General features: G+C 46.5%; 1 protein-coding gene across 1 annotated transcript in view; it reads left to right on the top strand.

Moving 5' to 3' along the window:
* The window catches only part of ERMP1 (endoplasmic reticulum metallopeptidase 1), a 49,864-nt gene that overhangs the window by 31,023 nt on the left and 2,742 nt on the right, over nucleotides 1–16,099 (top strand). Inside the window, exons 11-15 of the mRNA XM_077817642.1 lie at nucleotides 428–580; nucleotides 11,442–11,644; nucleotides 12,251–12,366; nucleotides 12,891–13,054; nucleotides 14,617–15,296. Coding sequence (XP_077673768.1) covers nucleotides 428–580; nucleotides 11,442–11,644; nucleotides 12,251–12,366; nucleotides 12,891–13,054; nucleotides 14,617–14,781 — 801 coding nt within the window. The 3' untranslated portion in view covers nucleotides 14,782–15,296. The remainder of the gene's footprint in view (nucleotides 1–427; nucleotides 581–11,441; nucleotides 11,645–12,250; nucleotides 12,367–12,890; nucleotides 13,055–14,616; nucleotides 15,297–16,099) is intronic.

The raw sequence follows: 16,099 nt of genomic DNA, 5'->3' as shown, positions 1-16,099 counted from the left end.
TTGAGATATTTTAATACTGGAGGCTAATTAAGACTTTAGTGTAATTTAGGAAGAATGTGGCATTGTGTATAAATTGACCTGAATAATATATAAATACCATGATGTTTCAACACTGTTTTTAACAATGGCCCTCACACAGTCCTCTAATTAAAAATAATCAGGTACCATTTTCTAATGAACATTTTAAAAAACTATGTGTGCTTTCTTAAAACTCCAGGAAATTTGCACATAGATCTAGCATATTGGTTATTTAAGATTGCAAGACTTAACATCTCTTGCATCAAATTAAATAACACTTGTGAAGATAATCACATTTTAAAATGTCCTCTGAATTCCATAAATTAGATCTTTAGAAATATACTAGCACTAGCTTTCGCTATTCAGTGCAGTAATTTCATAACTAGTGTCTGATATTTTTATTCTGTAGCTTAACTTCATCTATCTTGCCAAAAGTACAAAGAAGACACTGATAACTTTAACTACAGTGTTTGGAGTTACACTAATTCTTGTTTGCAGTGGAGTATTCTTCCCATACAGTTCTGATTCTGCTAATCCAAAGCCTAAGCGAGTCTTTCTCCAGGTAAGAAAAACCTTACATAATATATAGCCTACATTTAAAAAATTCTTTTTTTTAAACTGATGTTTCTCTCTTCAGCCTTCCTTTCCCCCTTCAAAGAAGGGTATTTTGTCCTTGGATACAGGACAATTCATAAGAGGATTGTTCATTTCCAAGCAGTTAAAATAATGTAGCTGCTTGAGATTATTGTAACTTTTTTTGTTGTCATTGCTCATGGTGGGCCACTCTTCCCTGACTTCTGTTCGGTTACACCGGGAATGAATTTGGCTCAATAAACATGTTTAAATACTTACATATATTTGTTCTAACCAACAATATTCTTAGAAGTAGCATGCAGGAAGCTAGGTAGACTGTCTCTCTTTTGATCCTTGTGGAGCAGTCCATCTATTTCCTGTGGAGGCTGGTTCAGCTGCACTCTGTATATGCTGATTTTGTTGGAGTGCTATGGTCTACCTGAAAGGATAGTCGGTTAATCTTCAGCAGTGAAAGGATTTGCCTTCCCCAGTTATTTTTAGAGTGCATATGTATGTGCAAAGAGTGGGTGGAGTGCCAAGTGTAGCTTTGCAATGGTTAAAAGTCTTACCAGACTTTGGAACACCACAAAGTGTAAAAAGAAGAAGTGTTATCAAATAAAGGCAAATTGTCTTGTTGCAGTGGGCTTGGAGCCTCTTTCTCTGTTTATCTCCAGTTGAGAGATCTGACATCAAGAAAACTTATTAGTAACTTAAAAGACAACCAGTCCTGTTTATCAATGATATCCTGGTATTATGTAGTGGAACTACCTTCTTAGCAGAGTAGTGGGTAGTGGCAGTAATTTGGAAACTGGGATAATTGATTTTGCTCCTGACAACTTGTTCTTCTTTCAGCGATGGTGCCTATGTGTATCCCACATGTGGGACACCCATGTGTCTGAGTCCGGAGTTTCTTACAAGCAGTTTCCATTAGCCCACATGTGCCATAGTTCTCGTGCTCCCAACCAATGGCGTAAAGGGAGATGTGGGCTGACGCCTCTCCAGTTCCTTCTGACCACCGCATGCTCTGAGTCAGAATCTTCCATGTCCTCAGCATCTTTTTTACTGCACCATTCCTGTAAGACTTGTATATAACTAGTTTCTTTAGGAGTTTTTATAGTATAGTCTAGCATAATCGGGGTAGTCAATTATTTTTTGTCAAGGTCCAAATTTCTTGGGCAAGGTATAGTCAAGGTCCAGACTCCAAAGAAAATAACAATCAAAAATAACAATAATGATGATAAGTAAATAAAAGGATTTTGGGGTCTGTTCAAAAGCATGTTGCAAGACCTTCTAGCATGACATGGGGGCAAGATCAAACATCCCAGTCCAGGGCTGGTGCAACTCAGAGCCTGGTATTTGGCTGGGCATCAAAGATAGAATGCTTACGTTTCAAGAGGGTGCAATCTATCTTTAATGAAAGGAGAAAAGTTTCTACAATAAGCTGTTCGAGTGCTTGCTCATATTGATTCCAGTTAGGTGTGTGCGCGTCGCGTGCATGATTGTCAAAAGATTTTTACCCCAGCAACACTCGGTGGGTCAGCTGAGGCACCCACTGGAGTGGCGCCTTCATGGCGCCGGATATCTGCCCCAGCCGACCCAGTGCCCCTTAGTTCCTTCTTACCGCCCGGGATGGTCGTTGGAACTGTGGAGCGCAGCGTAGCTGATCTCCACTCTCCCTAGCTTTCTCTCTTAGTACCTGTTAATAGTTGTAATTAGTTGTCAGTAGTTAGTGTAGTTAGATTAGTGTACTTAATAGGGTGGAGCGGGGTCTTCTCCCCTCTCCCCCGTCCTGGTACTGGGGCCCCTGCCTGGGTCTCTGTGCTTCAAACCCTGCTCGGCTTGCCTGAAGCCGATGCCAACAGGTGGACCCCCCTCGCCCCACGACTCTTGCCTAAGGTGTCTGGGGGAATCCCACCAAGCGGACAAGTGCCGCATTTGCAAAGCCTTCAAGCCAAGGACCAAAAAGGAGCGGGACTTTAGACTCAAGCAGCTCCTTTTGGAGGTGGCACTTAGCCTGGTCCCTTCCTCCGCTCACCGGGACTCGGCGTTGTCTTCAGTGCGAAGCGCCCCTGTGGCACCGACTGGTCCAGAACCGCGTTCGGACTCTGCTAAGGACTCGCGGCGTCGGGCCCCCCCGGCACCTCCACCACCGTGGCGCCAGTCCCTGTCTCCTGGCCAGAAGAAGCAGCAGCCCAAGCAGGTGCTGACTGCTTCTTCGTTGTCAGTTTGATAGCCACCGACACTTCCCGCGCCAGAGCCAAGTCCATTGTTGGAGCGCACAGGACAAGTAATGGCTCCTGCACTGTCCACTCTGGCGCCGCCTCATTCCACTCTTGGCCGTCTCATTCCGCCTCCATGTCGTCACGCTCACAAGGTGGCCAACACGCCCAGGACTAGGGTGAGGATGGTGCAGGCCAGTGGCTGGGCGAAGGCCAGGACCTGAGCCAAGGACCTCACTGTGGTCTTTTGGGACCCCCTGGGCATACCATCAGGCCCAAGGGGTTCCTTCAGGGGCTTCCCATACCAGAGGCCACTGTGTCTCATCCCTCCGTCCCCGTCCCCCCCCCCCGAGGGTTCTGAGGGGACTACTCCAGCGCCAACACAGGCCCACGCACCTAGTGTGGTGGACCTTGGGCAATAAGTTCCTCCACGTGAGGACCCCACGCAGGAGCCCTTAGTCCCAGGGGTATCTTCCTCATCCTCGCCTGATGAGGCAGTGGCAGGGACTACGGTTTAGGGCCCTCCTCCTATGGACCTCCACGCCCACTAGGAGTTGCTCCGCAAGGTGATGCGCAATATGAACCTCCAGGTAGAGGACCTGGTGGTTGACATTTTGTCCGTGGAGGCACCATCCAGGGTGGCCCTCCCAGTCATACGGACTATATAGGCCAATGCCAAGACAATCTGGCAATCGCCAGCCTCTATTCCACCAAGGGGGTGGAAAGGAAGTACTTTGTCCCCTCAAAGGAGTATGAGTACCTCTACCCACACCCCAAACTGTGTTCCCTTGTCATGGCTTCAGTTAATGAGAAGGAACAGCATGGTCAGCAGGCCCCAGTGCCCAAATCAAAGGACTAGACTTGTTTGGGCGTAAGGTGTACTCGGCCGGAGGGTTGCAGCTCAGGGTGGCCAACCATCAGGCACTCCTGGGCAGATACGATTATAATTCATGGTACTCTATGGAGAAATTCAAAGAGTTTGTTCCACAGGAGTCCAGAGAGGAATTTGGGGCTTTAGTGGAGGAGGGCAAGAAGGTGGCCAGAACCTCCCTGCAAGCCTCTCTGGACATGGTGGACTCCGTGGCTAGGACCCTAACCTCGGCCATAGCCATGTGCCGCATCTCATGGCTGCAGGTCTCTGGCTTACCACTAGAGTTGCAGCAGACCTTCCAGGACCTACCCTTTGATGGCCAGGGCCTGTTCTCAGACAAAACAGACTCAAGGCTGCAGAGTCTGAAGGACTCGAGAACTATTATGCGCTCTCTGGGAATGCATACCCCAGTAATGCAGAGAAAGCCCTTCAGACCACAGCCTCAGAGGTCCTACCCTCCCCCATCGGCTGAGCCTAAGCAGAACCTTTTGAAGGTGCGCCTGAGGATGGAGCACCAGTCTCCATTCAGGCTCCTTCCCCACCTTTCCAAGATAGTCTCTCCCATTTCCTCCGTGCATGGTCTCACATAACGTCAGACTTTTGGGCCCTTTGCACGGTGGAAAGGGGTTACTCCCTTCAAGTTGGTTCTCCCCGCACCCTCTACCCCCACCTCTCTTCAGGGCCCCTTTTCACAAGCACCTCCTTCTACAGGAAGTCCGATCATGCCCAGGTTCCAAGGAGAGTCTAGGAGAGTCTAAGAGAGTCAAGGGACAGGGGTTTTTACTCCCACTACTTCCTAATCCCCAAGGCCAAGGGCGGGCTTCGGCCCATCCTGGACCTACACGGACTCAACAAATTCATGGTAAAGTTGAAGTTCTGCATGGTCTCTCTAGGGACCATTATTCCTTCCTCAGATCCTGGAGACTGGTACGCTGCCCTCGACATGAAGGACGCATACTTCCACATGGTGATCTACCCAGCGCACAGACGCTTCCTTTGCTTTGTGGTCAATCAACAGCACTTTCAATTCACTGTCCGTCCTTTTTCCCTATCTACGGTCCCCAGGGTGTTTACCAAGTGCATGGCTGTTGTGGTTGCCTCCCTTCGTCGACAACGGATCCCATACCTCGACAAGTGTTCCCATACCTTGATGACTGGCTTATTCGGGATCAGGTGCAGTCTCACATCCAGCTCACCATGAACATGTTCAATCGACCAGGCCTCCTGCTCAATGTCGCGAAATCTACTCTGGTACCAACCCAGAGGATAGAATTCATAGGAGCAGCCTTAGACTCAGGCCTAGCCTGGGTACTTCTGCCGGAAGCACGCTTCCAATCCCTGGTGAACATAGTCCACAGCCTGCAAAACTTCCCAACCTCGACTGTGAAAACATGCCTCTGCCTCCTGGGATATATGGCCTCTTGCACATATGTGACCATGCATGCCAGGCTGCGGCTACGTCCACTCCAACCCTGGCTATCAACACAGTATACCACTCAGGTTGGGACAGCTTGAGCACAGTGGTTACCGTCCCGCCAGGGATATTAGCCTCTCTAGACTGGTGGCTGGACCCCAAATTAGTGTGCGAAGGGGTGCCATTTCACGTCCCGTGGCCCTCCGTGTACCTAGTCACGGATGCGTCATCCCTGGGATGGGGAGCCCACCTCGGGGTCCTCCGTACACAGGGGCTATGGTTGGCAGGAGAGTTATCCCTGCACATCAACGTACGGGAACTCAGAGCTGTGCGCCTGGCATGTCAGACATTCCGAGAATGCATTCAGGGCCGTTGTGTTGCAGGCCATGTTTTACATCAACAAGCAAGGGGGAGCCCGGTCGTCCCACCTCTGTCAGGAGGCCACTCGTCTGTGGGAATTCTGTATAGCCCACTCGATCCATCTGATGGTGGTGTTTCTCCCAGGAGTCCAGAACACCTTAGCGGACCACCTCAGCAGATCATTTCAGACTCACGAGTGGTCGGTTCACCCGGACATCATCCACTCTGTCTTCCTGAAGTGGGGCTTTCCCCTGATAGACCTATTCGCCTCTCACAAGAATCGGAAATGCCAAGTGTTCTGCTCTCTACAAGGAAGCTCTCCGGGTTCCCTGTCAGACGCCTTCCTAATACAGTGGAAGGCTCACCTCTGCTACGCCTTCCCTCCATTCCCGCTAGTCCACAGGGTCCTGCTCAAGCTGCGCAGGGACAGAGCCCGTCTGATTTTGGTCTCCCCGGCGTGGCCCAGGCAGCACTGCTATACCACTTTCCTAGAGCTGTCGGTGGTCACTCCAATTCCAATCCCGCTGTGACCAGACCTGATCAGTCCGGACCACGGACAACTCTGTCATCCCAACCTGCAATCTCTCCACCTCACGGCATGGATGCTGCATGGCTAACTCAATCTGAGCTGTGCTGCTCTCGCCTGGTACAGCAGGTCCTTTTGGGTAGCAGGAAGCCCTCTATCAGGTCCACATACTTAGCCAAGTGGAAGCGTTTTTCCTGCTGGTGCGCTCAGTCATATGGCCCCGCTACAGGCGTCAGTACCTATCATCTTGGACTACCTCCTGTCCTTAAAACAGCAGGGCTTGGCAATATCATCCATCAGAGTGCACCTGGCAGCTATTCCACCCGGGCGAAAATGGGCGTTTGGTCTTTTCCAATCCCATGGTCAGCAGATTTCTCAAGGGATCGGAGTGCCTGTTCCCATGAATTCGACAACCAGTCCCTACGTGGGATCTTAACCTGGTCCTCTCCAAATTCATGGCTGCCCCGTTTGAGCCGATGGCCACCTGCTCGCTCCTGTACTTTTCCTGGAAGACCGCCTTCCTCATAGCTATCACTTCGGCGAGATATGTGTCTGAGCTCAGGGCACTCACATTGGAACCACTGTATACGGTGTTCCTTAAGGACAAGGTACAGCTGTGACCCCACCCGGCCTTCCTCCCGAAGGTGGTGTCTCCCAGCGCATCTCATCCTGGATCACATCAAGCATCCGTGCGTGCTATGACTTGGCTGGTATCCCAACTATGCACCTTACCGCCCACTCCACACGGACTCAGGCTTCATCTTCTGCTTTCCTGGCACATGTACCCAGACAGGAGATATGTAGGGCAGCGACTTGGTCATCGGTGCATACCTTTGCCGCCCACTATGTGATAATGCAGCAGTCCAGGGTGATGCTGCATTTGGTTCAGCAGTCCTTACACTGCGACATCTCACTCCGACCCCACCGCCTGGGTAAGGCTTGGGAGTCACCTAATTGGAATCGATATGAGCAAGCACTCGAAGAAGAAAAGACGGTTATAAAGGTGAGTAACTGTTGTTCTTCGAGATGTGTTGCTCATATCCATTCCAAACCCGCTCTCCTTCCCCTCTGTCGGAGTAGCCAGCAAGAAGGAACTGAGGAGGCGCTGGGTCGCCTGGGGCATATATCCGGCGCCATGAAGGTGCCACTCCAGGGGGCGCATCAGCCGACCCACCGAGTGTTGCTGGGGTAAAAATCTTCCAACGATTGTGCATGCGGAGCACACACACCTAATTGGAATGGATAGGAGCAACACATCTCGAAGAACAACAGTTATAAAGGTGAGTAACCCTCTTTTATTCACCTAACTGCAACCATTTTTCCGCCTGGGCTCATCAACACAATTTGCGTCCAGATTCCACAGGAATCCCTGGTATCTTAGAGTGTACATTTACCCCAAGTCTTCAGGTCTTGCATTTGGTTCCCTGTGGGTGCATGTAGCCACAATCTGCGCTTTCCATCCTCCACTTAATAATCGTATGACCTTCATGCACCCTGTCACAGCTAGATTTTTGAATGAGATTCTCAGATCCTTTCCACCAGTGGTGAAGATCAAATCTCAGTGTGACCTCAGTTGTGTTCTATCATCACTGAGTAAGACTCCCTTTGAACTGCTGGCCACATGCATCTATCCGTGAAGGTGGTCTTTCTGATAGCTAAAACGTTGACCAGACGAGTCAATGAACTGAAAGTGCTTATTGCAGGCCCCCCATACATTGCTTTCTATAAAGAAAAGATCTTGTTATGCCCCCACCTCGGGTAGTTTGAGTTTCATAGGTCATTCACTTATCTGTATTTTTTCCTAAACCACATGTCTCAGAAGAGAAGAAAAGACTGTATTCTCTGGACGTTTGGAGAAAAGAACAAAGGACATTAGAAAGACAGCTAAACTGTTTCCATAGCAGAGCAGTCAAGAGGTCCATCTATATTGGTGCAGAGACTTTCAAAATGGATCTTGATTATATTATCCCTTTTGTTACCAACTAGCCATGATGGGTAGAGACACATTGCACAAGGGGGCAGGTTACTTCATTCTAGAGACATATATAGGGCAGCTACTTGGAGCTCTTTGTATACCTTCATGAGACGTTATGCCCTGATACAGTCGTCAACTGTGTATATGGCTGGAGGGACAGCAGTACTGCAGTTAACTGTCACTTCTGTATCCTCTCCACCCACCATACTGCTTGTTAATCTCCCATGTGTGGAATATGCATCGGGACCTCACTCAAAGAAGAAATGCAGGTTACTCACGTGCGTGGTGTGCATGCATATCCCATGTGTGGAATACAGATAGGGACCACACATCTCAAAGAACTGCAGTTACAGGTAGGTAACTTCCATTTATAGTCACCCAGAAAAGAAGTATGAAAAACGTATAAGTACAGGATTTGTAATTCATAGATTTTTGGAACATGTGATTCACACTTGGCCTTGTCTACATTGGAAAGTCCTTTTGGTATAATCTAAGGTGTGAATTATTAAACTGGTGTAATGCTCCATTTGGACACGCTTGTCCACTACTTTTGTGTTTTTCAGTTGTGACCATCTAGTCTGATCTCCTGTATGACACAGACCATAGAATTTCCCCCCCCAAAAAATTCCTAGCATATCTTTTAGAAAAAAATCTAATCTTGATTTTAAAATTGACAGTGATAGAGAACCCACCATGACCCTTGGTAAATTGTTCCAATGGCTAATTATCCTCACTGTTCAAAATTTATGCCTTATTTCCCGTCTGAATTTGTTTAGCTTCAACTTTTAGACATTGGATCATCTTATAGCTTTCTCTGCTAGATTGAAGAGCCCATTATCAAATATTAGTTCCTCATGTAGATACTTCTAAACTATAATCAAGTCTCCTCATAACCTTCTCTTTGTTAAGCTAAGTAGAGGTAGTTTGTTTGGCAAGGGGTTTAACCTAAACCGAAAAAGGCTGTTTGAAAAATATGAGTATAAGAATGCTCACCGGGTTGGCGGGAAAAAGTGTTCTGTACAGGTCTAACGAAACCAGTATAAGGTAGTACCAAGTTCCTGTGTAAACAAGGCCTAAAGAAGGGTTGACTCAGTACTTTAGAGGGAGATTAATTGAGTTTCATTGAATGTTAATTTCCTGTAAACTCCTCCTAAATTCCTGCTCTCCAAAGTCTGTTGCTGCCTTTTTCCCTTCCAAAGCTGGAGGAATCTGTTTACTGTCACTAGAGCTAAAAACTGCTTAGACGTCCATAACAGCCAATTCAGTAGTCCTCTACTTTCTGCCATACTTGAGCTGTTCTTAGAAACTTAGGCTCAGTTTAAAAGTCTCCATACAGCCTCTCTGGTCATTCTGGGGACAAGTTCAGAGAATCTCCCCTCTAAGCTTATGTCTACACAGCAACTAGACACCTGCAGCTGGCCTGTGCTAGCTGACTAAGGCTCACAGGGCTCAGCCTGCAGGGTTGTTTCATTGCTGTATAGACTTGTTGGCTTGGGTTGGAGCACTGGCTCTGGGACCCTCCCACCCCATAATGTCCTAGAGCTCACGCTCCAAGCTGAGCCCGGAAATCTTCACAGCAATTAAACAGTCCCTTAGCCTGAGCACCACGAGCCCAAGTCACCTGGTGTGGGCTGGCCTCAGGTTTTTATTTGCTGCGTAGACCTATCCTAAGTGCTTCAGTCAGGCAAACTATACATTACATCTCTGGGACTATTGCCAGTGTCACTAGGCTACACTGACTTTATTCAGGGAGTAGCAAGTACCTCTTATAAAACATTTGGAAAGTGCAACCTGGGGACAGTCTTTCTTCCCTGAGTGCGTGGGGCTTAGTTTCTTTGCTTTGTAAAATTGTTTTACTTGAGTTCAACCTCTGTACTAGGTCCAATAAGCATTGATGTTTAAGAAGATCTGTTTGTGTCCTACAGCAATATCTAGTGGCCAAATCTGCGCAGGTGTTCAGGTACCACAATGCTGGGGACCATATAAGTAGCTTGATAGAAACAAGAAAAGGAGTACTTGTGGCACCTTTCTAAGGTTCCACAAGTACTCCTTTTTGCGAATACAGACTGACACAGCTGTTACTCTGAAACTTGATAGAAACACATTTTCTAACATACCGTGGAACCGGGGTTCTCAACCTGTTTCTTTCTGAGTCCGTCCGTCCGTTTCCCTCCCCCCCAGCCACATGCGAAAAAACTCTATGGCCCACCTGTGCCACAATAAATGTTTCTCTGCATATAAAAGTCAGGGCCAGTGTTAGGGGATAGCAAGCAGGGCAGTTGCCCAGCACCCAATACCACAGGAGGCATTGTGAAGCTAAGTTGCTCAGGCTTCAGCTTCAGCCCCTGGTAGTGGGTGTTGGAGCCTCGGAGTTCAGACCCGGGTGGTGGGGCTTTGGCTTTCTGCCCTGGGTCCCAGCAAGTCTAATGCCAGCCCTGCTTGGCGAACTCCCTGAAACCTGCTTGTGGGCCCCAGATCCCTGGTTGATAACTACTGCCAGAGAACAGTGGTTTTCAAACCTTTTTTCTGGGGACCTAGTTGAAGAAAATTGTTGATGCCCGTGACCCAACGGAGCTGGGGATGAGGGGTTCGGGGTGTGGGAGGGGCTCAGGGCTGGGGCAGAGGATTGGGGTGAGGGCTGTGGGCTGGGGCCAGGAATGAGGGGTTGGGGGGGGCTCAGCGCTGGGACAGGGGGTTGGGATGTGGGAGGGGGTCAGAGCTCTGGGGTGGGGCTGGAGATGAGGGGTTTGGGGTGCAGGAAGGGATTCCAGGTTTGGGGTGGGGCTCAGGGCTGGTGCAAGGGATTGGAGTGCGGGGGAGGGGTCAGGGCTCTGGGGTGGAGCTGGAGATGAGTTTGGGGTGCAGGTGTGTGGGGGCTCAGAGTTGGGGCAGGGGATTGGGGCATGGTCACGGACTTACCTCCAGCAGCTCCCGGTCAGGCGCAATCGGGGTGCACCGTGGACCATGCTGTGCCCTGGAAGCAGCCAGCAGCAGGTTTGGCTCTTAGGCAAAGGCGCACAAGCAGCTCTGCATGACTCTCGCCTGCAGGCACCCCACATTGGTTGCTGGCCAATCGGAGTGCAGAGCTGGGGCTCAGGGTGGGGGCAGTGTGTGGAGCCCTGTGCAGAGTCCCATAGCCCCCCTGCCTAGGATCTGGACCCGCTGCTGGCCACTTCCGGAGCGCAGTGTGGTGTTGGAAAAGGTAGGCACTAGCCTGCCTTAGCTAGGTAGCACCACCGATGAGACTTTTAACATCCCGGTTGGCAGTGTTGACCAGAGCAAGGCGAACCAGCGCCTTACATGCTGCGACCCAGTAGTGTGTCACAACCCACAGTTTGAAAAACGCTGCCATAGAAGACCTTACGCTGTGCCAAAAATATGTAGGCAGTTGTGATGGGCATTTCAGAATCAGTTCTGACTTTATCAGGTTGCACAACATATTCCAAATGCCTGATGGTTTTTCTGTTTGTTCCTCACTCTTCCAGCATGTGAGCAGAAGATTTTATGGCCTAAATGGAAATTTGGTAAAAAGTGACTCTGGAATATGGATTAATGGGTTGGACTATGCTGGAATATCTCACATCACTCCTCACGTACCTGAACTCAATGACACTATCAGAACTAATTGTGAGGACAAAGCCCCTCTCTGTGGCTTTCCTTGGATTCTTCCTGTGCACTTTCTTCTCAGGTAACTTTCTTCTCAGTAATGCCACTGCCTGTTAGGGCCACATGGAACTTAATTTCCAAGACGCACCAGACACTTTTGCAAAAGATCCATAGAAGGATGAAGAATAGAACTCATTTTGTAACGTTTTTGTCTGTCACTGCAAAACGCTTTCTCTTTCATCATATTATAATGTCCCTGGCTGCAAGTGTTTTGTCACAGAAACTTTATGAGAAAACATTTGATAACTGATGTCATGGTCTCGTGTCCACCCAAAGGGTGGCAATTTGCACATCTAAAAATTCCTTACTTTGGTTATTGTTTTAGCTTGTTCTACCTTAAGTTAACTATGGCTTGGGTCAAAGAGAATGAGGTGAGGAATAAAGGCATGGTGGAGGCAATCCTGCTGTTCACTGAGTGTCCCTTTTAAATGTTTTGATTGTGGCCACAGACTGTGAAAGCATTAATCTTCACCTCTAGGGTGAATGGCACTTGAACACTTCATTTTGTAATAGCAAGGCCACCCAGCCTTGTACAAAGACTTGCATTTTGCCCAGAGTCTGTAATCTTTTAGCACTATAAGGTTCTTCTAAGTGTTGCATTGAGCTTAAAAAATGTTTTTTATTGTAGAAAGAACTGGTATCTTCCTGGTGAAGAAATTTCTCCCGCAAACCCTGTTCACTTTAAACTTCTGGCCAAAGAGCAAATGCACTGGGATTCTACAAAGTTAACCTTTGAAGTATCAGGTGAGTGGCTATATGTCTATCTGGCTCTTGCGATTGTTATGCTCATTATAGGCTTAAATTCTGGTATTGAAAGTGGCTATACTATCCCTAGGATAGTGGAGTGATTGGCACTAATGCATAATTGGGAACCTGGCATCAACTAATTCAACTTCCCAGGCACTCGAAAAATTGTGGCTATATTGCAGTTGTAAACTTAAAGGCTCATTTGAATTAATAATTGACTTTTGTTAGCTAGAACTTTTTAAAGCCCATTTTATAACTCTATCCCATCCACCCCCCTTTATTTGTCTTGCTGCACAGGATCCTCTGTGGCTTCTGCTACAGACAGGAGAGCTGCTTAGTTCTGTATCTCATATTGAGAGAGACAACTGGCAGCGCACAGACTAAATCTCTCATACAAAATGAAATTAAACAGCTGATTGGGCACAGAAGAACCCATAGTAGCTAGAATGCAGTAGAAATGTGTTTCTCTTCACCTTCTTCTGCTAATACATCCAAATACATTTGCCTGTCTGATGTTGTAGGTCCCAGTCACATGTCGCTGTACATTCGACCACATGAAGGGTCAACACTGTCCAGCTGGTCTCTTGGAGATGGAATTCCTGTTGCTAATATAGGAGGGGATTATTTTGTGTTTTACGCTCATGGGCTGCAGGCCGTGGCATGGCGCTTCTGGATAGAGTTGAAGGTGAGAGTGAAAAATATTTGAGAAAACTTTAAAAATAAACCCAACTTGCTTTATTACATTAACAGAATTCTAGAGATGATATTTAATTGTCTTTTAGTCTGTTCTCTGTGGGCTGATACAAGGCTGTCCTCACTCTGTGTGTGTGTGTGTATGTGTGTGTATATATATATATATTTTAGTGCATTATCTTGTCAAATTTTAAATGACCTAAGGGTGGGGCTTCCATTATTTCCTTTGATAGACTCTTTTACAGTCTTCTGTCTTGCCATTAGGATTTTTTTATATTTAGCTCAAATTTACCTTTTCTTAATAGTATCTCACTGCTCCTAATCAGAGCAGTTTTGTTGTAGTCTAAATAATTCCTCCCCATGTACTATGTTTACTTGCTTTGGGAAACTAGGACTCTTTTTTGAGTAGCAAATCCATTCCCTGAGAAAGGGAGGGAGTTACAGGCTTTGTTTTGTAAACTTCCTGTGGATACGTTTACCCTTTTAAGGTGCCTCTTTGAGCAATTCCCAGTTTGTTTTCCAAGGTGAATGTTGATGGGACCAGGGTAGTCATCTCTCATCATCTTACCTAAAGTTTCCCAGAAATAATTCACAGCATACCTGGAATCTTTTATTGCCATAAAATTTAAGATGTCTGATTCCCTTGGAAATTTTTATAGGGAACCACACGGGTTCAGCAAGGGTTCATTCCTGGATAAGGTATTCTGATCACTTGCCAAATGATCTTCCAAGGTGGAGTAAAGAAATACTCACCAGTGGCCTTGCACCCCATTGTGCCAAACAGGAGTCTGTTTTGTACTGGAGCTCTGCCAGACGGACAAAGAAATTTTATTTGTTACCTGAACACGAGATTGAGGAGTTGGGAAGAGCTTGCAAAACTTGTAGCCCCGCTTTGGTAGCTATGATCAGGGGGCTGAACTCCTATGTATAGTAAACTTAAGGTAAATTAATTTTATTTAGTTGCTAGGAAAGGAACTCTGGTGCTGGTGATGAGTGAGCCTGCTGCAGGGCCCATCAGAATCATGACAAGTAGATAGATCCAACAGGTGAAGGAGCAGCCTTTGGAAGCTTTTCACAGTAACTCTCTTCAGGCAGGAAGATTCACTTCCTTGTTTGTATTGGAGATTTGATCATACTGACCTCTTCAAGGATACATGGGCCAAGTCCTGAGCACAATTGAATGTGTGCAGTCTTAAGTAAATGGCATTATACATGTGCAGCGGAATACAGATCAGCTGGGATATCGGGTCAATACCAATACGTCTGTTGATTCTCTCTTCTATCAGGGATCTCCATTCTGCAGTCTCTTCTGCATGATGGTAAATTGATTTTCTTTCACATTAGATAATACTGCTGGTATATCTTAACAGACATTAAGAAGGCTTTTAACTTTAAAAATAGTGAACCATGAGGCTGATGTAGTATATTGGACACTAGCTGGCTTGTAGGAAGACTCAGCAGAGGTATCTGGAATAAACGGTATCTAGAACCTATGAAGAGGCCAAGGTAAAAGTAATGCTTGGTAAATTTGGCATTGCCTTTTCTCACTTTCAGGCTGCAGAAAAGCACTCTGATGGAATGGTTTCCCTCGCCATAGCAGCACATTATTTCTTTGGGGAAGATCAAAAGTCACCTCAGCTGTATGCCTTAATGGAGAGATTTCCAAACTGGACATTTCCTTCTGGTTGGGTCTGCACCTATGACCTCTTTGTCTTTTAGTCTTGCAGCAATGCAAAGATGAAAGATTAGTGTCACTGTGTCAGAAGATTCAACTCTCATTCATGAGTTCATTCTGGCAAGGTGCACAAGATGGTTTTCACAAATCTGTGGCAAACATTTTGGACACAAGATTGTTTCTGTGATAGCTTGACTGCTTAAAGGATAAGCAGGGTTCCTGTCTTCTTTCTCTGGGAGTGGGTGGTCTTGCCCTCTCGGGCTGGGGGGAGAAGTGCCTCCATATTTATGCAACTATAATTCAGCTGTTTCTCGCACTGACGTGGCAGTTTGACTAGTGTGGATCTAACATGAAGACTGCATTTGGGGAGGTAACTTTTTAATGAGGGTCTTTGTGAAGGAATTCCCACAATGTTGTAAAATACTCATCAGGTTTTAAATACATATGGATGCTAGTCACCTACAAACACTTAGTCCTACCCGTCCTATTAAAATAAAATAAGGTTTTGGCTAAAGGATTTTTGATCATGTATGTGATGGAGCCAGAAGCCTTTTTCTGAGTAAGTATTACTGTGACCTCTGGATGAAACCAGTTTTGAAGTAGTCACTTAGGCTATGCTGTGTCCTTGGAAAATTTCAAAGACTGGAAATTTCATGCCATGAAACTTAATGATCAGTCTGTTACTTAGATCATTAACAACTTTTCTTTTCCTGTCCTCCACTGTTCTGTTTAAAGATGTTTATTGGTCACTTCCTTTCTCTGTCCTTGTGCTAACTCTTTACCACAATGACTTTTGAGTAGAGGAGGTTTGAACAAATCATACAGTCTTCTACTTATTTCCCTGTTGGGATCTTGCAGCCTGTTACAAGTACAACATGAAGACTAGACTCGTACATGAGATGCAAGCATGTGGCATTGTCGTGTACATCAGAGCACTGAGTCACACTCTGGCCTTTTTTTTTTTTTTTTGAGTGGGCATCTTGTAACCACTTGATTACTAGTTTCTAAATTGGTGTTGATTATAAATCTCTATTTAGCATACTAGATTATTTCTATCTGTATATTTTTGATAAGTACTTTTATGTAGGTTTTATTGGTTGGTTAAGCGTAATTCATTTCATTTCACTTCATTTCATTAATACTTTGGTTTCGTGTTTAGTTTAATTTAAACAAAGTGCTTTCCATAAGGATTTATGTAACTATTGTGAAAAGAGACTTTTAAAGCACATGAAGCATCTGACATTTGTGGAGAACTGTTCTTAACTTAATCTTAGAGCATGGGATTTTCAAAAGCACAAGTGATTTAGGAACACAGCTCCCATTTAAAGTCAACAGGACTTGTGCTCCTAAGTTAGCTATGTG

Source organism: Eretmochelys imbricata, chromosome 5 (genome assembly GCF_965152235.1).
Source record: "Eretmochelys imbricata isolate rEreImb1 chromosome 5, rEreImb1.hap1, whole genome shotgun sequence".
Classification (NCBI taxonomy): domain Eukaryota; kingdom Metazoa; phylum Chordata; order Testudines; family Cheloniidae; genus Eretmochelys; species Eretmochelys imbricata.
The sequence above is the reverse complement of the archived record's forward strand: the minus strand, read 5'-3'. Positions and strand labels throughout refer to the sequence as shown.